The sequence below is a fragment of the Mustela erminea genome, chromosome 7 (genome assembly GCF_009829155.1).
Source record: "Mustela erminea isolate mMusErm1 chromosome 7, mMusErm1.Pri, whole genome shotgun sequence".
NCBI classification, from domain to species: domain Eukaryota; kingdom Metazoa; phylum Chordata; class Mammalia; order Carnivora; family Mustelidae; genus Mustela; species Mustela erminea.
In genome coordinates this window covers 65,119,361-65,144,221 of record NC_045620.1, presented here as the reverse complement: position 1 = coordinate 65,144,221, position 24,861 = coordinate 65,119,361, and the positions used below count along the sequence as shown (strand labels likewise).

Here is a 24,861-nt window from a genome sequence, read left to right as displayed (position 1 = left end):
GCCTTCGGCTCAGGTCATGATCTCAGGGTCCTGGGATCGAGTCCCGCATCGGGCTCTCTGCTCAGCAGGGAGTCTGCTTCCCTCTCTCTCTCTCTACCTGCTTCTCTATCTACTTGTGATTTCTCTCTGTCAAATAAATAAATAAATAATCTTTAAAAAAAAATAGTAGAAAAGGATTTAGTTCTAGCTCTTTTTCTATGTTTTGTTTTGTTTTGTTTTTAAGTAGTCGCTACACCTAACATGGGGGTCAAACTTACAGCCCGGAGATCAGGAGTTGCAAGCTCTACTGGCTGAGCTAGCAAGGTGCCCCTAGTTCTTTCTCTTTTAAACGCTCATTTCTAGCCCAGCCCTCGTCTGCAACCTAATTGTTGTTATAATGTAGGGCGAAATCAGTATTCAGTGTGAATTTATTATTTCTAAAACTTATTTGCTGCTGAGCCAAATGGGTTACTTTCTCTTTCTCTCTCACTTTCTCTCTTTCTTTTTGTTTCTTTCCTTCTTCCCTTCCTCCCTTCCTTCCCTTTTTTTTTCTTTTAAGACTGTATTATTTGACAGAGAACACAAGCAGGGGGAGCAGCAGGAGAGAGACAAGCAGGCTCTCAGCTGAGCACAAAGTCCAGGGCAGGGCTCAGCCCCAGGACCCTAGAATCATGACCTGAGCCAAAGGCAGATGCTTAGTCAACTGAGCCACCCAGGCTCCCCTCTATTTTTTTTTTTTTTTTTTTTTAGATTTTGTTTGTTTATTTGAGAGAAGGAGAGAGGACCCTGGAGGGGATGCTGGAGAGAGCATCCCAAGACCCTGAGACCATGACCCAAGCTGAAGTCAGATGCTTAACTGACTAAGCTACCCAGGTACCCCTCCATTTTGGGGGGGTTCTTTTTTTAAGATTTTATTTATTAAAGTGCATATGCACAGTTAGGGGGGTGGCAGAGGAAGAAGAGGAGAGAGAATCTCAAGCTGACTTCATGCCCAGCACAGAGCCCAACTTGGGGCTCAGTCTCATAACCCCAAGATCCTGACCTGAACCAAAATCGAGAGTTGGATGCTCAACTGAGCCATCTAGGCACCCCACTTTCTTTTTCTTGAATAACTTTTTCAGGAGTTTAAAAAGGCCTTGTTTTTTAAATTTGCTTAGCTTTTATGTGTACCTGAGTTTTTATATGCATTAGTTATTTGTTGCTACTTAATAAATTACCCTAAAACATAGCAGCATTTAAAATGGCAGACATTACTACGAGGGCCAGGAGTCTGAGAGCAGCTGAGTTTTGTGGTTCTGCCTCAGCGTCTTTCGTGAAGTTGTAGTCAAGATGTGATCTGGGACTAAAGACATGTCACAGCTCAACTGAAGAGTAAGTTTCCAGGTTGTTGACATGGTTGTGGCAAGAGGCCCGAGTTCCTTGATGGCCATAAGCCACGCTTCAGTTCTTCACATATACACCTCTCCATAGGGCTGCTTACAACCTGGTGGCTTGCTTCCCCCAGAGCAAGAGATCCAAAAGAGAGCAGGTGCCTGGAATAGAAGCCGCAGCCTTTTATAACCTAATCTCGGAACTGACATGCCATCACTTCCGCCATGGCTATTGATCACAAAGACAAAGTCCAGTACAGTGTGAGGGACCACACTTGGGTGTGAATACCAGCAAGGGGGATCTTGAAGCTGGCTCTCCAGCTATGTGTTGTTAATTCTTTCCACAATCCCCAGCAGGCATTCAGTAGAATCTTCATCTAGACCGTTGTATCAGATCATCTGAAAGTTCCCATTTCCACGCAGAGTCCTGCCACCTTTTTGACCCACTGTGCTAGTCTGTGCCGTGGTTCACAGGAGTGGCTACATAGCTACCATCTTGCCCCAGCATCTTGGAAATTCCCTTTGCCTCTTTCTTGAGTTGGAACTTTAGTTTCCTGGATCCTGTGTCTTCCCTGTTCTTGGTTTACTCACTTATCTTGGTGGAGCACATTCTTTTGTCATTTCCTGGGAAAGCATTACATGGGAAGTAAAATTTATGAGACCCTGTATGTCTAAAAATTTCTTTATTTTCCCTCACTCTGGGTTGAATGTCTATCTGGGTATAAAATCCTACATTAGAAGAGTTCCTTAACCTCTTTCTGATCCTGCTTTCTGTTTGAGTCTGGATTGTTTACTTTGGGAGGGACAGAAAACTGAATTCAAACTGATGTAGGCCCTCTTTTGAATAGTTGGTATCCTCTTCACCATTAGGCTTTAGCTGTATTCCTCAGTGATGTGTACACGAGATACCATATATTAATTCATTTCATACGGTCAGGCAACAGTCTACCATCACAACATTATATCTGTTCTGCTCTTTATTTTCATCCAACTGCACTCTTCTTGTATGTTTATGAATTTCCATATAAATACACAAAGTGGTTCTGTATTTTCTTTCCCTTTTTGTCTCTCTTTATCCCTTTACACCATATATTGTACTCACAAGTCTCATGCCACAAGTTCTGGTAATTCATATGAGGTCGTTTTGCTTCTCTGTGATAATACTGCACTTATTACTCCCCACACTGTTGTGTATCTGTAGCTGTAAAAATTCTTTCCAGGCTTTGTCTCAGCTGTTTTCTCTTGTGAATTACTTGGACCCTCTTCCATTATCATCTTAAAGTTTTTCTTAATGGGATACCTAATGACATCTCAATTTATTTGGACTTTTTTCTCTCATTCTCTCCATTCTGATTTAGATTGTCGAGTCTCTCTTCGTGGTCTTATCATCCTCTTGACATAGGTTTCCTCTCTTATCAAGTGATAAATTATTCAGTACCTTAGGGTATGGGCCAGAAAACTTAGTCATTAACTAGCCTTTTACTTCCCAGAGCTTCTGTTCTCATCCCATACCTCATCCTCTAGATAGAAGAAAAGTGGGAAGGAAATGGCTTGACTTGTAAATTTTTCTTTCTCCAGTTTTCCACAGTGTATCATCTGGTTGTGAGACGATGCTTCCCAGTGTTCCTTAAGAGATAGCAGATACTAGTTACAGTCTTCCACATACATCTTACTGGTCACGGCACCCTTTTCTACTGAGCCTGAAGATGAAATCTAATCCAGCATTCCAGGAAGGTGTTGACAATTCAGATAAAATTGGTTTGTCATCTCTGGCTCTAGTAATGTTTTTTATCACCACACAATTAGGAGAAGTCAGCTAGAATCTGTAGGTTGATATGTGCACGAACCTTCAGATTGACAGAGAGCTGATTTCATGTGGAATACCACATTCTGTCACTTGAGGTCTTAAGAATTACGCACTGTAAGGAAGAAGTCAGTTAAATAATTTTGGGGGCGCCTGGGTGACTCAGTTGGTTGAGCACTGCCTTCAGCTTGGGTCATGATCCCAGGGTCCTGGGATCAAGCCCCACTTTGGGCTCTCTGCCCAGCGGGGAGCCTGCTTCTCCCTCTCCGTCTGCCTGCTGCTCCCCTGTTTGTGCTCTCTCCCTCTCAAATAATAAAGAAAAGAAATAAGGAAAAGAATAAGAAGCAATTTTGATTAACATATGAATATTCTGACTGAAATGTAATTGAAAAATATTCAGATGAAAGAATGTTAACAAATAATTATTTTATTGTCTAGTGTTATAACTACATTTAAAAAATAATATTTAGACATTTTACTCAAATTCATGGTCATGGAGCCATTGAATTTGAAGTTGGTAAACTAACTTTGTACTTAGCTAATACCATATTTAACAGGAATTAGAAAGTACTTATTGAACTAGGAAAAATTATAAGGGTAAACAAAATATTTAAGAAATGTTTTAACTTGGTTTTTATTTCATAAGTTGAAAACAATCAGGTCTTCTACTTCATTTCAGTATGAAAGCCAGGGTTTATTTAGATAAGTCAGGAAAAATAAATAATAAATATCTAAGCATGTAGGTTAATAAGTCAGTGTCTTAATAATGTTCATATTTTGGATTTAGGTACTTTTAGGCTTATCATTTAGGAATAATTGGATCATGTGAATGATGTTTGTCATAGGGTTATTTGCTACTGTGGAAAGCCTGAGGAAAACACAGCAGCGCATCCCCAGGACCACTGATTGGTAGGAAGAGACCTCTCCCCGCTCATTTTCTGTTTTATTTAGCCAAGGAGACAAAAAGTTTTTGGAAGTGACCATACGGAGCAGAAACAGATGTATCATGTCTTCATGCAGCTTTGCTTGACCCGTAGCAGTTCTTGCCAGGAAGGCAGAACTCCTGGTGACACTGTCTGAAAGAGGTCGAGGCTTGCAGATCCAAGATGCTGGAATTTATTTGGCATGATAGTTCATTTCTTCTTTTTTTTTTTTTTTTAATTATTATTATTTTTTTATTTGACAGATGGAGATCACAAGCAGGCAGAGAGGCAGGCAGAGAGAGAGGGAAGCAGGCTCCCGGCTGAGCAGAGAGCCCGATGTGGGGCTCGATCCCAGGACCCTGGGATCATGACCTGAGCCGAAGGCAGAGGCTTTAACCCACTGAGCCACCCAGGTGTCCCTGATAGTTCATTTCTATCTGGGCTTCCTATTACTCTTCTGCTTTTGTGCTTCATGCTACCACATAAGGACATGTTGACAGTGAAACTTTCTGGAACTAAGCTCTGCATCAGCGAGGCTACCTCTTTACCAGGTGGTATCAGTGGCCAGGTAGCCAGAGGACTCCCCTGTCTTGGGCTGTGTCCCAGAAGGCCCCTCCCCCCCGCCAACAACTGGACATCCATCATTGGGAGATAACATACAGAACATTAATATGCTACGTATTGGAGGGTAATATTATACAACCATAAAAGAATTGTTAGTAATGAAAGGAAGGAATATGAAGTTAATTGAAAAAAGCAGGACAGAAATTTTTATATACAGTATGACTATATGTCTATAAAAATGCAAAGATTGGGCGCCTGGGTGGCTCAGTGGGTTAAGCCGCTGCCTTCGGCTCAGGTTATGATCTCAGGGTCCTGGGATCGAGTCCCGTGTCGGGCTCTCTGCTCAGCGGGGAGCCTGCTTTTCTCTCTCTCTCTCTCTCTCTCTGCCTGCCTCTCTGTCTACTTGTGATCTCTCTGTCAAATAAATAAATAAATAAATCTTAAAAAATAAAAAATGCAAAGATTAAGAAATAGAAGTATATATGGCAAAATTTTACTCACTGTTTTTATTTTGTTTTTAATTTCTGTATTTTGCAAAGATATCTTATTGGCCCACTTTTTAAAATCTGAACTTAATTGTGCAAATAAAATTTTCATAGGGATCACTTATATTTAAAAATTTTAACCCAACTCTAGTATACGCACGCGTCATTTCATGAGTTTATTGTTGTGAGGAGAGTGATTTTTGCATTGGATACAGTACTTTTCCAGTTTCCCACTTACTACTATATAGATACACACACGGATTTAAAACAATGAGTAAAAAACTAGTACTAGTGTTACGGCACAAGTAAATTTCTTTTACAAAGAGTATTCTGTGTGGGGCACCTGGGTGACTCAGTGGGTTAAGCCTCTGCCTTCGGCTTAGGTCATGATCTCAGGGTCCTGGGATCGAGCCCCACATTGGGCTCTCTGCTCAGCGGGGAGCCTGCTTCCCTTCCCCTCTCTCTGCTGCCTCTCTGCCTATTTGTGATCTCTCTCTCTGTTAAATAAATAAAAAAATCTAAAAAACAACAAGAACAACAAAGAGTATTCTGCAGAAGAAGCCATCTTGCAGGTGGCTTATCCTAATAGTACTGATTAGGGACACATATTTTAGCACACAAATGCTCACACCTGAAATGTCCCACCAGCATCCCCAGTAGTCACTCTCTGTTAACAGTTGTTCTAAACTTTGTTGTTGTGACAACCTAGTCCTGTTTTATTTGTTGTTTGTGAAGCCACCCTTTTCTTTTAAAGAGTAGAATGTGGCCTATTCAAGCCGGGTATTTATTTTCATTTATGTAAATCAAAACTAATTTTGCTTTTGAAGATTGGCAAACTCTCTTGACATAGGTAGAACTTTTGAGGATATTGTTCTCCCTTTTTTGGTCATTAAATGTATATTTTAATGTTCAATTTTACTCACAATCAAGGGAATACAAATTAAAATACAGTAGCATGTTCATCTACCAGATCTGCATTGGCTGTTTTCCCTTCATAAGCGCTACCTCATTAAGGAAGGGACTACCTTACAATGGTTCCCAGCAGCTGAGGCTCCCGAGCTCGCTCACTCTGCAGCAGACCAGCCTGGGCTGGCTGTCATGGCGAGGGGTGGAGAGAGAATGGAAACACATGGGCATCTTGAGGCCCTACCTCAGAACTGGCACCCCAGAGGATATTGGGTTTTTTTTTGTTTGTTTGTTTTTGAGGCGGCTGTTCTTTCAAGTATCTGAGTCCATGCTTTATGCAGAACAATATTTTGAAAAATAAAGAGAAGCAAGCAATTAATGCTTTTATTCTTCAGCTAATCATAATCACCCTTTACCAGAGAAACTAACTGCCTTGCTGCCTCCTCTCTCTTTGCGTACTTCTGTTCATCCATTCAGTAGACAGCTCTGGAACATCTTCTGTGTGCCAGGCATCCTGCCCGACTCTGGGGAAATAGAAATGAAAGATATGTACTCTGCTGTGTGGGAACTTGCTTGTTAGTACTTGTACAGCATCGCACCAGACAGATGCTGTGATGGAAACCAGGGCTCTCACTTCAGCCCAAGAGGCTGGATGACTGGGAAAGCCCCCTGAAGAGAGGGTGATGTCCAGAGCTTAAAGAGTAGGAAGCAAGGAAAAAGAGTCATTCAGGTGAAGAGGAGAGAATCAAGAAAAACCTATGAAATAGCAGTTGCAATAAATGGGAGAGAGAACATACTAGACAAACGTGATAGGATTGTCTGTCATTGCTGACTGCTGTTTTGATGATGGGGATTGAGAATTTAGGTGACAGCGTTCTGCACAGCATGTATAATTTTTTGCCATCATCACTCACTCAACGTGGGTACAGCATGAAGAAAGGAGTTGATTGAGTTTATCAGGGTTGGTTTTTGCCAAGTGGGTGCAGTACAGAGCTAGAAAGCTTGGGGAGGAGATGATATTTGCAAGGGTAATTGTAATGATAAACTATGGACTGTAGGATGGAAAAGGAGAGATGTGGAGGTAGGAGGGAGTCGATGGAGAAGGAGAAATGTTGATTGGTCAGTGGACTTTGGAGGCCTCTTACTAGAGCCAAAGAGTTGTTACTTTCGGGATTCCTGAAAAAGTAGTTGGAGAATGTGTTGGCATGTGTGATTTTGGACATAGTTTCCAGTGGTGACATGATTGAAGATGTAACCTTGGAAGTGATGTATGGCAGAAGTGGAGTGAAGGGAAGAGTCTATGTGAGGAGGCAGAGGCACTGAGACGTCTGCATGTTCGGTGGGTTGCCCATGCCTATGTGGGTCTGAAGTTAACAAGGCTAATGACAGTAGCTGGGAGAGAAAGGGAGACTGAGCCAGAGAAGATGACGACAACCATCACAGTAGACTGGTACAAACCTCTAAGGCTTTTGCAAAAGGAGGGAAGTAGAATAATTATTTGAAGGGGGTGAGGGGGTGGGGGCATGTGGGTGGCTCAGTCAGTTGTGCCTCTGACTCTTGGTTTCACCCCAGGTGATGATCTCATGGGTTCTGGGATGGATCCCATGTTAGTTCCATGCTCAGTGGGGAGCCTGCCTGAGGACTCTCTCCCCCTGCCTCTCCATCCACTCACGCTCCCTGTCCTTTCTGTCTTTCTCAAATAAATCTTTAAAAAAATAATAATAATACAGGTGACATTGGGGAGGAAGGAGAGCCCTGAAGTACATAAGGTGTAGAAAAGAATAGCCTTCTTTAACAGGATTGCAGAGGAAGTGGTCCAGAGGCAGCCATATTTTAGGTAAGGCCAGCAGGTGGAGAGCACATTCTGAAGAAGTTGAGTTTACTGGGGAGTTCGCTAATCATGGAGCTGGAGCTGTAGAGTGGAAGGATGTTGGAAGAAGGGAGGGGTTTATTGTGCCTGATGAAGGGATGCATAGAGGATTATGGAATTAGAGCTTCAGAGAAAAAGACTGGACTTCCAATGTCACTGAGGTAATGGGAGGAAAGACAGGATTCATTCTGGTATCTCTAAGTGAACTTGTATTAGGTCAGAGTTTACTGAACCAGGAGAGCTAGGAGTCTCTGGATCTACTCTCAGAGGACACTAAGTTCACTAGTGATTTTAAAAAATTTGGATCATATTTTAATGATAATCTAAAAGTTTGTTTCAGTGCCCAGAATTGAGTTTATGTTTATTTGGAATTACCACCACATAATACTACATATTTACATGAAATTTAAATCAATATTTAAATCAACATTATAGGACCATGAGAATTTGAGAAAATTGGCTAATTATATCTAAGATTCCTTCTAATTCTAAAATACATTCGTTCTGATTCTGTGTTTTCTTGTACATAGAGTACATTAGTTTTTAGGTGTAGTGGTCTCCCCCTGTCTGCAAGGGATATGTTCCAAGACCCCCTAGTGAATCTCTGAAACTGCAGATAGTACTGAACATAGTATATACTATGTTTTTTTCTATACTTACCTACCTATGATAAAATTTAATTTATAAATTAGGCATAGTAAGAGATTAACAACAATAACAAAATTAAACAATTATAACAATATAATACAAGTTGAATGTGGTTTGTCATTCAAAATACCTTACTATACTGTGCTCACCCTTCTTGTGATGATCTGAGATGATAAAATGCCCATGTGATGAGGTGAAGTGATGGGAATGACATAGCATCTGCCTTTGGCTCTAGTCATGATCCTGGGGTCCAGGGACCAAGCACACATAGGGCTCCCTGCTCAATGGGGATTCTGCTTCTCCCTCAGCCCTTTGCCATTGCTCATGCTCGCTCTCTCTCAAATGAATGAATAAATCTTTCAAAATAAATAAATAATCTGCAAATCCATCACCTAGAAGCATTCACGATTAGCAGTACCCCTCTGGATCTGTTTATTTTTGTGTAAGTGTTTCTGTGCCTCTTTCTGGATCTGTTTATGTGTATGTGTAGGTATGTAGATCTCAAAAAAAGCAGGAAAAGATACTTTAAAAATTGAAAACAGGGTTATGCTAATCTATTATAAATGTTTTACGATGTCAGTAAATGTGTTCCTATATCACCATTCCTAACAGCTGCGTGTTACTCCATACAAGGGTTGTCGTAATTAATTTAGCCCATCCCCTGTTTGGGGACATTTAGGTGGCTTTTAGTTTTTCACTTTGATATAATACCTGTCAATAAACATCCTCCAATAATTTACATTTTTGGTCCTATTTCAATTATTTATGTTTCCCATTATAAAAAAGTAATAAACTTGATCGTATCCCAGATATAATCTAGAGTAATTTATTTGTGATCATACTTTTTTTGGTTAAAAAAAATTATAGGTTTTTAAGGACAACACATATCTAGTCAAATGTTCTTTGTTTTTGTCATTCTGGGATTTTCCAAACTATTTTCCTTGGAACCCAAAAGCTTCTTCCATTGGAACTTCACCTGCTGCTCCTCTTGTATCTCTTTTCTTGTAAGAGATTTTTTTTTTTTAAGTTTTACTATTAAGAAAAAAAATCAGGGGTTCCTGGGAAGCTCATTCATTAAGCATCCACTTTAGGCTCAGGTCACGATCCCAAGGTCCTGGGATTGAGCTCCACATTGGGCTCCCTGCTTGGTGGGAAGCCTGCTTCTCCCTCTCCTACTCCCCCTGCTTGTGTCCCCTCCCTCTCTTGCTGTCTCTCTCTCTCTCAAATAAATAAATAAAATCTTAAAAAAAAAAAAAAAAAGTCAATGATTAAGCCACTAAGCCAATCCCTAAGATGTAAAGCTAAGTTTCATGATTAGTGGCAGAGATGACCAGAGCCTATATGTTCTGACTCCTAACAAGAAACTTAGAATAAGTTTATTTTCTAAAAATAAAATGATAAACAAGAAATACTCTAACCCAGTATCTGGATTGCTTACTTTGAACATATTTGCAGCATGTCCTTTATTTGTAATCTTTCTTCTTTATTTCCACTTCAACAATTGGAATTAAAAACATTTTAGAAGACACTAATCATCTGCTTAACCAGTAATTAGCATTGATGAATAGAGGGAAAATTTCAGACAGCTGCCAAGTTGACCACTAAAGTGAGGTATGATTTGCTAGTATTTGTCATCTGCAGGACTTTATAATTATAATAATAGCAGTGTAGTTACACTGTGATGGAAAGTTGACAGTTAACTTTTTCCACTTATCAAACTTAGGAACAATTCTGAAAGTTTCTAGTTTCCAGGTAATTTATCATTCAAGTGATTAAAATCTATTTTTGGCCACAATTATGAACAATAACAAAATTTTACATGTGGATGACATTAACACAGTATTCTTTCTTTTTTAATTTCCAGGGAAAGACTACTATTATTCTAAGGTGTCTTGACAGGTAAGTGTTATGTTAACCTTTAGACTACATTTTCTGTTTATTCTAGTTGTACAGGGCACGTTAGATTCTAAAAGGCATATGGAAGGAGAACAATTTTGAGGCCCAAATAGTATTAATTCTTAGTGAATTCTTAATATGGTCTTTAAGAGCTTCTTTAAAGACAAAAACAATAAGCAAATAAAATGTATATACATATTTTTTGGTATATATACACACATATACATATATATAAATATGCAATTTGTAGATATAAACACACACAGGATTAGTGTTGAATTTTCCTATTTGGGGAAGAAATGAACATAACTGTGATACTACTTACCTGCTTTTTGGCTATGCTACTCTGATACTTGGTTTATTATTTTACCTAGCCCATGATTATTGAACATTAATTCTAATCTTTAAATTGTCCATGGAAGCATTTTTGAAGCACAGTGTTGGTCTTCAAACTGTACCTTTTACCATTTGTTTTTTATACTTCCTAACCTTCTGTATGGCCATCAGATTAAGATTTGGGTTTATGATCAGTGGGCATTGCAGGAAATGAGAAGTAAAGTCTTCAACTGATTTTGGAAGAGATCCCTTCATTCTAATACCTATGTCTTAAAACTTCTCCAAAAACATCAACATAGATGGAATTTTCTCTTAAGGTTACATTAAAGAAACATCATCCATTTGAAAAATAAAGAATTCAAATAATAGAATCCTGACTTTGTGTAATTTCCTTTCACCAACAGAATTGTTTCTTGGAAGAACCATCCATACTGACACCTGTATCATCTTTCCATCCCCAGGAATGATAGCTCTTTCTAGACCACATGTGTTTCTTTTTACAAATAAGTCATCTGACACAATATCAGCTTAGGCTGAAATATGACACTGAACTGAATTTCAGTTCCTTGGTAGTCTACTTAGAAAAAAAGACAGTTCTGCCTATTATATGCTAAATACCAGAGCTTATAAATTTTGTCTTAAAAGTGGCAGTCTGTTTTGTAAAAGAAAATTGGTAACTTTTAGGAAATACAACCGAGGGGCGCCTTGGGTGGCTTAGTGGGTTAAGCCTCTGGCTTCAACTCAGGTCATGATCCCAGAGTCCTGGGATGGAGCCCCGCATCGGGCTCTCTGCTCAGCAGGTAGCCTGCTTCCTCCTCTCTCTGCCTGCTTCTCTGCCTGCTTGTAATATCTCTCCCTGTCTAATTAATTAATTAATTAATTAATTAATTAATTTTTAAAAAGGAAATACAACCGAACATTTTACTATATATGTATCAAAAAAAGATATATGTAGGGATGATATGCAAAGTACCTAATAAAGATAAATATATAAATCACAAATTTAAAAAGGATTTCTCTTTGTTCTCCAAGTTAAAAAAGATATATATCAATACTGTTCACCCTTAAAAAGGAAGAAAGTTCTGATGCATGCTACAGCATAGGTGAACCTTGAGACCATTATACTAAGTGAAATAAGTCACAAAAAGACAAATACTGTATGATTCCACTTCTGTGAGGCGTCTCAGAGCAGTCACATTCACAGAAGCAGAAGGTAGAATGGGAATGGTATTTGCCAGGGTCTGGAGCGGGAGGGGAAAATAGTGAGTTATTGTTTAATGGGTATACAGTTTCAGTTTTGTAAGATGAAGAAGGCCGAGAGTTTGTGCAGCAGTGTGAATACGCTTAACATTACTGATCTGTACACCTAAAAATGGTTAAGAAGTAAGTTTATGTTATGTGTTTTTCACTACAATAAGAAATGAAATCAGTAAATAAGTAGATATATTCTATAAAACTGCTTACCAAGCAGTATTAGCTGCTGTGCCAGTAATTCGTCAATTCATTTGTCTGTTTTTAGGACTTGATGTAATTTGTTAGTTTGCAGCTCTCACTAGTTAAATGATGTCTGTGTTTGAGTCATGAGTTCAGATAGAGAAGTATATTAAATCTTCCATTGATGTCTCCAGTGAATCGATAATCATTCGATTCCCAGCTCCCCACGTCAGGGCCAAGCACAAATCTGGTTTCTGCGCTTCCCCTGTGACCCGAGCTATGCCCCGACATGGCGCCTGCCCTGGGCAGCCACACCACCTTCTCTGCTTGCCCTGACAGATCCAGTGAGGGCTACCGCGTCGTGCATGTACCATTTTTCGTCTCTGCAGCTGTGAATAAAATCCTTGAAGATGGTTTTGTGAAGGCTTGTTTATTTTTTATATAAAATTTTTAGCAGCTTTACCTCAGTGCTATTCCACAAATTAACTTCTCTCCCTAATAGGACAAGTTTTTAAGAGGGAGCAAAAATGAATTGGGTAAAATAGGTTAGCATAAGGGAACACATGATGGTAACACTGTCTGTCTTTATCATGCAGGGATGAGCCACCAAAACCAACATTAGCTTTGGAATATACATATGGAAGAAGAGCAAAAGGGCATAATATAGTGAGTGGTTTTTTAAGTGATATTGCTGTGCCTGTAGATGGAGAATTAATAATGCCAACTCTGTTTTAGATTTTCGTCTTATCTATAATCAGTAAACATAGCCAGTTGTACATTTCATCGCTATGTGCTTTTATTTTTTTTTTATTAAGATTTTTTTTTTTTTATTTGACAGAGAGAAATTACAAGTACACTGAGAGGCAGGCAGAGAGAGAGAGAGAGAAGGAAGCAGGCTCCCTGCTGAGCAGAGAGCCCGATGCGGGACTCGATCCCAGGACCCTGAGATCATGACCTGAGCCGAAGGCAGCGGCTTAACCCACTGAGCCACCCAGGCGCCCAATCGCTATGTGCTTTTAGACTTCAAATGCACCTTTGCAGATGTGAAGCCAACCCAAACTGTGAAAATAATTTAGCCTTCTTCTGGGTTGTGCCTTAGAATGCTGGAGTAAGTTTCCCTTGTAACTTTTTTGTACAGTTTTTGGACACATTATATTAATTGTGTTAATGTGACTTTTTCTTCTTTAAAGTGGGAATAATATTGTTACATCCTGTCACCCCCAAAAATCTGCTAAAAATACGAGTTTGACCTGTAGAATATTTTTTAAAATATATTATTCAAGATCCAAATTATTAGCATTTTTACAAGTATATCTTGAAGTTAGTAAAACTACTTGATACCTAAGGCCATAATTGGTTACAATCCTATTTTCACTTGTTTCGACTCAAAGGAAAGTTGGAGATTAGTTAGGACAGGAGAGTTTATGGCATATGTTAGAAGGATAAAAAAAAATCTGAAATAGAATCCTCATGTGGAGTTCTCCCATGAAAAAAGGTCATTTCTTAGAGTTAGGCGTATGGAAGAACAATCATACTGCGCTTCTCCCATAAGAGACAAATTCTTACAGATTGATCTAGTCCAAATGTTAGATCATTAGTTAAAACTGCCTGTTGCTAGATTTACCAGTGAAGATTGGTTATTAAGACTGTGATATTAAAAAGAAAAGAAACAACATAATATAGTGAGATGTGGGAAAACCTTTTTGTGACTCACATGAATTTTAATATGAACGAAGACAGAGAAATGGGATTATCATTTTCATTGGAAACTTTGAAATAACTTTCATAGCTTCACTTTTGAGAAGAGCTCTAAAAACTTCCCTTGGTCAAATTGTGACTCAAGGGAGATTTTGCAGTGAAAAATTATTTCCCCCATAAACATTAGTGATTAATATATTAACAGCAAATATTCAAATATCAATAGCAAAACAATCTTAGTGATTATGAGATGATAATTTGTCAAAAATACTCACCTAAAGCGTGCTTTTTAAAAATTTTTTAAATTTTTTTTTATTAACATATAATGTATTATTAGCCCCAGGGGTACAGGTCTGTGAATCGTCAGGCTTACACACTTCACAGCACTCACCATAGCACATATCTTCCCCAGTGTCCATAACCCAGCCACCCTCTCTAAAACGTGCTTTAACGACTGTCTGTCTCTTCCAGGTTAATGGCAATAGATATATGAAAACTCATGTGACTTTCTTTTTCCCCTAAACTTTGTGTTGGCAAGTTGGGCTTTTCCATATTCGTTTTGGAAGATTGAATGTCTTTCTCAAATTTAATGTTTCTTAAGAGTTCCAAATGGAAGCAGTGTGTCTGCTCCTCACACAGACATGGTATCCCAAAGTCTCCTGAGCAACCAGGAGGAAGCAGAGAAGCCATTAGTTAGTAGTCAAAGACGGTTGTCACGGAATAGATGCTCTTACTCCCAAGCTGCATGGCTGCCTCACCGTTAAAATCCCCCAGTGCTTAGGAGTCCTTTGAAAGGGAATTAGTTTTTCTGTCTCTTCTTGTTCTCCACCTACCATGTTAAGGTTTCATCCTTGTTTTTTTGGAATAGATGTCTCAGTGCATTTTGGGAAGAGAAAGAGGGAAGCTTTGAATGCCAAGAAAAGGTTTATTGAGGACTGCAATATTTTGTATCCATAATTATTACTGGCTGATGCTATGAACTTAAGTAGTATTGAAAAATAAAATAATAATAATAATGAAAAATACCTGTTCTTTCAGCCGAAAGATATTGCTCACTTCTGGGAACTAGGTGGAGGAACGTCTTTATTGGACTTAATCAGCATCCCCATCACAAGTGATACCTTACGGTAAGTGAGCCCAACCCAGGAACAGTTGTTCGTCACATACCCAGTAGTGTCCACGAATGAATATGCCTGGGCTGTTGGGAGTCAGAATTTGAGGGGGCAGTTTTATGTTGCTGAAGGGTTACACTCCCTTCCTTTCTGTGCTCTTCAAGTGTCGTGCTTTTCCAAGAGATGTTTAAAAAAACCAGGGTTTGGTTTGTGCTGACAGCTAGCATTCCAACTGGTAACATATTTTGTAAGCCTGCAAGCAAACAAACAAGATATGTCAAATAAGTCAAATAACACTTGAGCAATGAATTCACTTGGCAAACATAAATTTGAAAACCTTGGTTCTTTTGAGTACCCGCCCGAGTGTGAGCTAATTCAGCCCTGTGCATTTTCTTCAGCTGGATATTTAAATCTACCTTCGAATTTAATGCTAATTAGTACCCCAGAAGCTTTACCCAAGGGAACAGTGACTTAGAGGAGGGACAAAGTCTCTCTATTTGCTGACCTTAAATAGGAACTTGAGGAAAACCTCAAACTCTTTGGTTGTGTTTCCTGACAATGACTCCCACATGTTGGCCAAATCAGACATGGAAAGTTGTGACATTTCTCGCAGTGTTCCTGGGAATGCGTCTTAGCCAAGGAAAACATGCATTTTTACATCTGAAATATCTTACTCTTGTCAGTTAACAGAAACCATTGCTGCTGCCTGGACCAGATACAAAGGGCTTGACAGTTACTTGTTACATTTCAGCTGTTAAGATCTTTAGGGTATGGACTGATTTCTCTTGAACAGAACAATTGTTTTTCCATAAGCTAGCTGGTTGCTGATAATGTTGGCTTTATTTGTCCAGTGTTATTTCCTTCTTTTAAAGAAATTTCATTAGCTGTCTTTTACTTGTTATAAAAGTAGCATATGCTCATGTAGAGATCTTGGGAAAACACTGAAAGGTAGGAAGAAGGTAAGAGTACCCATAATCACCTGAAAATAACTCTTGTTAACATGCCAAGGTATTTCTTTCAGTGTCCTCAGCCTTTATAAATATACTTTGTACAGTGTAGGGATGTTTTCTATGTGTGTTTAGATCTTGCTTTTTCACGTGTAACCACCATTTCCCCCTGACATTATGTTTCAGCAACATGGAATTTTACCGCTATATAGATTTTCATTTGTCCTCCTTTAACAGAGACAAATCATGGAGGGCCCCCTGGGAATAAGGGCCACTCCTAGTGGTGTGGTTGAGAGAAGGCAGGACGGGAGAGATGCTGAGGAACCAGAGCTGCCAGGCATTGTGGCCTGAGGTGGAAAGAAGAGCAAATGGCTGGGAGCTGCTCTTACTGGGCTGGGAGCTGGCTTCAGTTCTGGCCATGACTCTGCTGCCATCACCCTGTCAAATGATCTCACTCCCTTCCTCTGGCCCAAGAGGCTCCAGGCCTGATGGCCTTGTGGAAATTCTGCTTTCTGCAGGAAGCCACATTCTCCCACAGCTTCTTTAATGTCTCACTTTGTAAGTTCTTGGGTCTTCGTTCCCTGGAAGCCCAGGGCAGCCGTGGCTTGCTTTACGAGGGGAGGTCAGGGTTCTGATAAACACACAGAAGGGAAGCTGGAGGCCTGCATCCAAAGTAGTTTGCTGAGTGCTTAAGGAATTCATGAAAAACATTTCACGCCTAATGTTGTTGCAGATCTTAGAGTGTTTTGTGACTGGAATCAATTTGACACATAATTAATTTCCTTGTGTTGGACAAAGCCCAGCAACTTGTGAAAAATAATATTGCCAAATGCTATTAGATACTGTTTATCTTTCATACAGTGATTATAAGTGCATTAAACAGACTTTACATAATTTGTAATGGAGCATTTCCTGTGGTTTCATTCCCTGTTTAAAGAGGTGGTTGTGTTTTTTAAAAAAAAAAAAAAAAAAAAAAAGTTTGTTTTTTTTTAATAGGAGATCATGCCATTTGAGACAACATGGATGGGCCTACAGGGTACTGTGCTACATGAAATAAGTAAGAATGAGAAAGACAGATACCATAGGATTCCACTTATAAATGGAATCTAAAAAAAAAGAAACCAAAAGCAGAATCAGACACGTAAATACAGAGAACACACTGATGGCTGCCGGAGGGAGGGGGTGGAGGGATGCGCACAGTGGGTGAAGGGGAGCGGGAGACACAGGCTTCTGGTTATGAGTAAGTCACAGGGATGAGAGGCACAGCATAAGGAATACAGTCAGTGATATCCTAATAGTGATGTAATGGGGCAGACGGCAGCCACACTCACAGTGGGGACAGCATCGTGTATAAACTTGTCAATCACCAAGTTATACACCTGAAACTAATGTGACATTCTGTCAACTATGCTCAAAAATTATTTTGCTGTTATTTGCTATGAAGGAAAAATAACACAGGTGTGTACAGTGCAATGGAAATACAAACTTTAATTTTGGAAAAAGGTTGAATGTTCTGTTATGTTTTCACCTAAAGTTACTTTTTATTTGGAAAAATAATAGATTTTTGGTTACATAACATTTTACCACAGTAAAAAAAGTGAAACCATAATCAGTGTTTTTTAAACAACCATACTAACCCCCTACAATAAATTTAATTTCTTATAAAGATATATATTATTTATTATTATAGTCAAGTAAAGCTATTATGGGTTTATTAAAATGATGTAGATCTGATTAGCTATACAACTTAATGACATGCTGATTTTATAGCAAACCTCGATAATTTCTGTATAAAAGACTATTTTCTGAAGTTAGACCTATAGTATAGAATTTAGTTACTGTTTCGCTTGAATTACACAAAATAGCTGGTTTTTCTCTAAGCAAAAGAACTGATATAATTATAAAATGACTAACATGTATTGTAATTCCTTACTATATCTAACAGAATGGTTGCCCTGTTGATCAGGGGGAACATACTGGCTTGTGATTATGGCTCTCCATACTTACTATGACCATGTTCTGAAGTACTCCTAGATTTGTTTTTTGTTTTGATAAAATGTCCTCACATTTTATCCCTTGCCACTTTTAAGTGTACATGTATCTACTCCTTGTGCAGCCATCACCACTATCTCCAGATTTTTTTTCATTCTTCCCAACTTCCATTCTCTCTCCCCATGAAACACTGATTCCCTACAGTCCCCTTCCCCGGCCCTTGGCAGCCACCTTCATACGCACTATGAATTTCTGTGAATCCGACTACTCTAGGGCCCTCCTGTTCATGAAGTGGTGCGGTACTTGTCCTTTGAGTCTGGCTTCTTTCACGCCACAGAATGTCTTCAGGTTCACCCATATCAGAATTTCCTTCCGTTGGTATTCTGCTGGGTGGATATACCGCATTTTGTTGAAGCATTCAGCCATGGATGGATATTTGGGTCATTCCCATCTTTTGGCTATTGTGAATAGTGCTGCCATGAGCGTTAGTGTAGAGATACGTGTTCGAGTCCCTGATCTCAAATACTTCTGGAAGTGAAATTGCTGGATCATATGGTAATTGCTTAATTTTTTGAGGAACCAGCATACTGTTTAACACAGTAGGAATTTCACATTTTACATTCTCCCCAGCAATGCTCAAGGATTCTGATTTCTCTGTTTTCTTACCAGCACTTGTTATTGGTGTTTTGTTCTGTTTTTGTCTTACCATAGCTATCCTAAGGAGTATGTTAGTAATCCTTATGTTACTGTAAGGATTAGGGATATTGGGCATCTTTTCATATATTAGTGGCCGTTTGTAGATCTTCTTGGGAGAAATGTCTGTTGGTGTCTTTTGCCCATTTTTTCGTGGGTTTGTTGTTGATGAGTTTGATTTGTTTGAGTGATAGGAACACAAGTACACACTCATGTGATGATGGCAGTGGTGTGCATGGTCACCAGGGGTGTGCATTCAGAGAGGCCCCATCGTAGAGCAGGACGTGTGGCTCTGGATCTACGGCTCTATAGTCTACTAGTTCTATAAATCTGCGCCTCGGACTTCTAATCCATATGATGGGCATCATAACATCTTCTCGGAAGGGTTGTTGCAAAGATTTAGTAAAGGAGATAGTCCCCTGCCTGGGGCCATCCATACATCTGTTCTCTGTGACCTAATTGTCATGTTGTTGCTTGTGCTCTCATTCTTTGTTTCCATTCTCTAGAGGACACAGTAAAATTGGATCGGATCATCACATTGTTGGACCTGATCGCTTGCAGATTATTTGAATTGGATTATTATTAGTACAAACAAAACCTTCAGTGCCACTGTTGGTTATAACACTTAAATATCACTAGAGTAAATTGCTGGAATAAATAAGGCTATAACTTTGGGCTGTCTCTCTGTGTGTTTTGTCTTAGAAAAGTGCTATATGTTTTGTTTGATCTCTAAGCTATAGTGTTATTCTTAGAGAATGAGTTTCAGTATAATAAGGTTTCAAGACTGTAATTACTTTGAGTCTTTTTTAAGAAATGTTTTTTTTTTTAATTTTTTTTTTATTTTATTTTTTTTTAAAGATTTTATTTATTTATTTGACAGAGAGAGATCACAAGTAGGCAGAGAGGCAGGCAGAGAGAGAGAGGAGGAAGCAGGCTCCCTGCTGAGCAGAGAGCCCGATGCGGGACTCGATCCCAGGACCCTGAGATCATGACCCGAGCCGAAGGCAGCGACTTAACCCACTGAGCCACCCAGGCGCCCGAAATGTTTTTATTTTTTTTAGGACATTTTCTCTTGTTCTTGTTTTGGATCTTTCGAAACCTAATGACCTTTGGCCCACCATGGAAAATCTGTTGCAAGCCACAAAAAGCCATGTGGATAAAATGATAATGAAACTGGGCAAGACCAATTCTAAAGCAGCTTCTGAAATGAGACAGAAGATATGGAGTAATATGCAGAAGGACCATCCAGTGAGTTACTGTTGGGATTATTCCCGGAATCCTTAGCCCCATACATAGTTAAAGATAACATCACAAACAGCTTCCTTAGATTTTTATGCATGATTTGAAATTCATTTGATGTAGATGAACTTGTTCACTGGAAAATTATAGCAATTTAATAAAACCTCAGTGAGAGCAAAACAAGGAAAATGATTTCTCATGTCTTCTTGTTAGACATTCACTGTGATTGTTATGGCATATTATACCAATCAAAAGAAATAGAGTTTTGAAGTAGTAGTTTGATATTGATTTTATAACCTCTGTAAAATGAAGATAAAAAAACGGACTGTACAAAAGTCACCTGGCAAAGAGCAGATGAAGCTACAAGTTTAAGCAATGAGTAGAGTTTTCACAGCCTTCATTGTCACTCTGTAGTTTACATTCATTTAGTGTCTGTCATATATTCAATATCTTTTGATTATCTGACAACTAACTAAATTAAAAAGTTGCAGCGATGGTAACACAGGTCTTTCAGTACAACCATGAATATTATTTTCTAGAAAACCTGCAGCACTATCTTACGTTGCCCAGCTTTACATAGGGAATATGAGGATGAAACTGATAGTTTATGGTTTCCATCCGTGCAGTGTAAATGCTACTGCAACAAAAGCTAATACCAAATAGTAAATAATAAAAACAGGCCGATGACATGTTATTTAAGAAAATGGGACAGAATATAATAAATAAATATGGTAATTTAGGAATTGCCATTTCTTGTTTTATACTTGAGGTATATAATTTAGCAAGTGAAAGTTAAAAATTCAGACAACCTCTATGTCAAGCCAAATCAACATTTCTAAAAAGACTAAAATGCTATATTTTTAGAAGTAAATAGAATTTGCTGAATACATAGTACTAAGCAATTTATAATAATCAATAAAATATGTTAACAGGATCGTGAATTAATCGACCCATTTCTAATACCTCTGGTCATAATTGGAAGTAAATACGATATTTTTCAGGTAAGCTTTTCCACTTCTAGTTAAGGTGGTGGTTTATGCTTACCCAGGCTTTATGGTAGAGGAACAAAAATTATAGTGATATGAGAAAAATGACTCTGTGAGGGAGAAATCAAGGAGTCACACATCTTAAGGATTTTGGAAAAGAAGACATAGTGGGGAAAGAATATGTAAAGAACAATACATACAGTGGAGTGGGGATAAGGCAGTCGGGGGGATGGGTGGATTGAGAAACTGAATCTTTCACTGAGTCACTGAGGGATAGGGCTGATTTCCTAACTTTTAAATTGAAGAAAGTGGAAAATTGGTTTCTTCTTATCTTTGCTTGTCAGAGAATCCCTAGGGTATTGCACACTGTAAAATGTGTGCTCATATCTAAATTCTATTGAGCTAAGTGTTTAAACAAGAAAAGATCTGATAGCTATAGTTCTAGAAGGCTGCAGCTACTGTTCAACTCTCTATAGGAACAAATATCAGGGTAATGGAGTCCTACTTCTCAGGGTATGTTCCAGAAAAAAAAAAATCATATATTTCTATACTTGATAATTTTCACCTTCCTGCTACAAGAATTTAATTTTCTCAACTTGCTTTTTCTTTTTAAAAACCTATTTCTTCAGGATTTTGACTCTGAGAAGAGGAAGGTTATATGCAAGACCCTTCGATTTGTTGCACATTATTATGGAGCATCGTTAATGGTTCGTACATTTCTTATCCTTTGGCTTGAGTGTGGGCAGCACCAAATTTAGAAAGATTAGCAATTTGATGCACAGTTGTAAATACTAATGTTTTTACTAGTACACATAGTCCCATCCTTCCCTTTCCTACTGCCTCCAAATCCTCTTGTTATAGAATGTTTGATAATGTATTTCTAAATTTTTCTTTTTTTTTTTTTTTTTTTAAAGATTTTATTTATTTATTTGACAGAGAGAGATCACAAGTAGGCAGAGAGGCAGGCAGAGAGAGAGGAAGGGAAGCAGGCTCCCCGCTGAGCAGAGAGCCCGACGCGGGACCCGATCCCAGGACCCTGAGATCACGACCCGAGCCGAAGGCAGCGGCCCAACCCACTGAGCCACCCAGGCACCCTGATAATGTATTTCTAGAACATACTCTGCTAGATGGCCAACCATGTCTTCAGAGCAATTGCTTATGTCCATAAACCCCAGTCAGAATCTCGGGCAGATTCTCTGCCGAACATGGAGCCTAATCCGGAGGGGCGCCTGGGTGGCTCAGTGGGTTAAAGCCTCTGCCTTCGGCTCAGATCATGATCTCAGGGTCCTGGGGTTGAGCCCCACATCAGGCTCTCTGCTTGGCGGGGAGTCTGCTTCTCCCCCCAACCCCTGCCTACTTGTGATCTCTGTCAAATAAATGAAGAAAATCTTAGGGGCACCTGGATGGCTCAGTGGGTTGAGCCTCTGCCTTTGGCTCGGGTCATGGTCTCAGGGTCCCAGGATCGAGCCCCACATCGGGCTCTCTGCTCAGCAGGGAGCCTACTTCCTCCCTCTCTCTGCCTGCCTCTCTGCCTACTTGTGATCTTCGTCTGTCAAATAAATAAATAAAATCCCTAAAAAAAAAAAAAAAAAGAATTAGAACCTGGGGGCCCCTGAGTGGCTTAGTTGGTTAAGCGGCTGCCTTTGGCTTAGGTCATGATCCCAGGGTCCTGAGATTGAGCCCCACATTAGGCTCCCTGCTCAGCGGAGAGCCTGCTTCTCCCTCTTCCTCTGCCTGCTGCTCTGTGTACTTGTTCTCTCTTTCTCTCTGTCGAATAAATAATAGAAGTCTTAAAACAAACAAAAAAAAAGAATTAGAATCTGTCTTCTCCTAAGAGAAAAGAGAAAAAAACCCTTTAACAATATGTTCTTTTTTTAAACTTCAAAACAAAACAAAACACTGTTTTGTGTTAGAGTCGTGCTGCCTGGGTTCAAATGTCAGGACAGCCATTTATCAGATGAGTGATCTCAGGCCATGTCGTCTCACTCAAGCCCCAGTCTCCTCCAGGGTAAAATGGACAAAACCCAGTGCCTTCTTCATAGGGTTGTTGTGAAAGTAAGAGAGAGTAAGGTGATGTGCTCACCACAGGGCCTGAAACAGTATTCCTTAGTAAATGTTGCTTATTATAATAACTGTTACCCTTACCTTCCATAGCAGGAACAAGGGATTAAGGGTATTCTTTAATGCAATAAGATATAAAAGCACTTTTATTTAAAAGAAATATTATCTTCCCATTTGAATGGTTTCTTTTTCCTGGTACATTAAGTGCTTGGAGGAAGCTGGAGACAACACAGTCTATCCCTGGCCTTCATGGCTAGGATATTATGACTAAAACTGATGAGTATGATCTATATTTAAAATTTTTATACTTCTGAAGACTCCAAATTACATTGTGTATTTTTCTAAAAATCAATACCTTTTATGTTTATACTCTATCTGTTTGTATATTAAATTGACAGAGTGCTTTGGAAATACTTTTTTTTTTAACTGTTTCAAAGAGATATGGGGAGTTTAAAATGAATGTATCTAGAATACAGAAGCAAAGACCATGGATCTTGTAGTTTCTTATTTTTACTGTAAGATAAAACCCCACAGTTAGTTCTGGTTGCTTAGCTGAGGGAACGCTCTATCTTTTTAGGAACAGATCACATTTATGACCAGTTGGAATCTAGTCTAGTGGACAAATATTAGATCATCCCAGGCCTCAGCAGGTCTAGAAGGTCCTACGAGATCAGGGTCTTCTAGGAAATGGATTTGAGAAAAGCTTCATCTCAGCTTTCAGCAAGCTAGAGGGATGAGAGGTTGGGTTAGAGGAGCCCTTCTGGACCAGGAGAACCATAACGATTGTATAGCTTCCCAGACCAGGAGGAGAGTTACAAAGCCCCCTCCTTCCATTTGACTTCTCGTCTTCCCCGCCCCCCCCATTCAAGAGAATCAGTTTGGTGCTGCTTGAAAAGATAGATGGATACTCAACAGTTATTTTTTTAGCCCTTTAGTTGATCCTTTCTAATTCGGTCAAGAAGATGGACTCACCATTATGAGCAATCTAATAAAGTTAATAAAAATTTAAAAATAGAAAGACATGGATAGGGGTGCCTGGGTGGCTTAGTTAAGTGTCTGCCTTCTCCTCAGGTCATGGTCCCAGCATCCCGAGATTGAGCTCCACGTTGGGCTCTCTGCTCAGCAGGAAGCCTCCTTTTCCCTCTGCCTCTACCTGCTGCTCCCCCTGTTTGTGCTTCATCAAATAAATAAAATCTTTAAACAAAAAAAGAAAAGAAAACATTGATAAGTAGGACCAGATTCAGTGGAGATCTGCCAGGATGGTATGAGACTTAAAAATGTGATGTGTGGGGGCGTCTGGGTGGCTCAGTGGGTTGGGCCTCTGCCTTTGGCTCAGATCCTGATCTCAGGGTCCTGGGATCGAGCCCTGCATTGGGCTCTCTCCTCAGCAGGGAGCCTGCTTCCCCCCTTTCTCTGCCTGCTTCTCTGCCTACTTATGATCTCTCTCTCTCTGTCAAATAAATAAATAAATGAAATCTTTTTTTAAAAATGTGATATATGAGGAGGAGTATAAAATTATGTTTTGTCATCAAGAATGTGATAATGCTCTTTAAATATTCAAAGGATAGGTATTAGAAGGAATCCAAAAGGATTAGGGATTAGATATTCTTTGCTCTCTTAGAGTCAAGAACAAGGAATCAGTGGAGCAGAGTTTATCTCAAAATAAGAAAGACCTTTCTAATACTACCATTATCTGAAAATGGAATGAGTTGCTTTGGGAGATGATGAGTTTCCGTTGAGTTTATCCAAGCAGAAGCTCTGTAGCTATTTGTGGAGGATGTTTCAAGGCAATTGATGTGACAGATTTGGGGGGGGGGGGTCAGAAAGTTTCTCATGTCCTCCCAGCCCTTCTGTGAAATGACATTTGTGATGAGGTATTTTCCTTTCCACATAGGAAACATAAATAATAATACTAATA

General features: G+C 39.3%; 1 protein-coding gene across 6 annotated transcripts in view; it reads left to right on the top strand.

Moving 5' to 3' along the window:
- Window positions 1-24,861, top strand: part of DYNC2LI1 (dynein cytoplasmic 2 light intermediate chain 1) — a 68,645-nt gene that overhangs the window by 3,939 nt on the left and 39,845 nt on the right. For 5 of the 6 annotated variants that reach the window (XR_004287701.1, XM_032351890.1, XM_032351893.1 and 2 more), the window contains exons 3-8: window positions 10,414-10,448; window positions 12,812-12,881; window positions 14,952-15,040; window positions 19,719-19,905; window positions 20,829-20,897; window positions 21,512-21,589. Coding sequence is in view for 5 of the 6 variants with exons in the window: in XM_032351890.1 (XP_032207781.1) it covers window positions 10,414-10,448; window positions 12,812-12,881; window positions 14,952-15,040; window positions 19,719-19,905; window positions 20,829-20,897; window positions 21,512-21,589 (528 nt within the window). In the remaining variant the exon portion in view is untranslated. The remainder of the gene's footprint in view (window positions 1-10,413; window positions 10,449-12,811; window positions 12,882-14,951; window positions 15,041-19,718; window positions 19,906-20,828; window positions 20,898-21,511; window positions 21,590-24,861) is intronic. The other variant, XM_032351894.1, reaches the window with a different exon arrangement.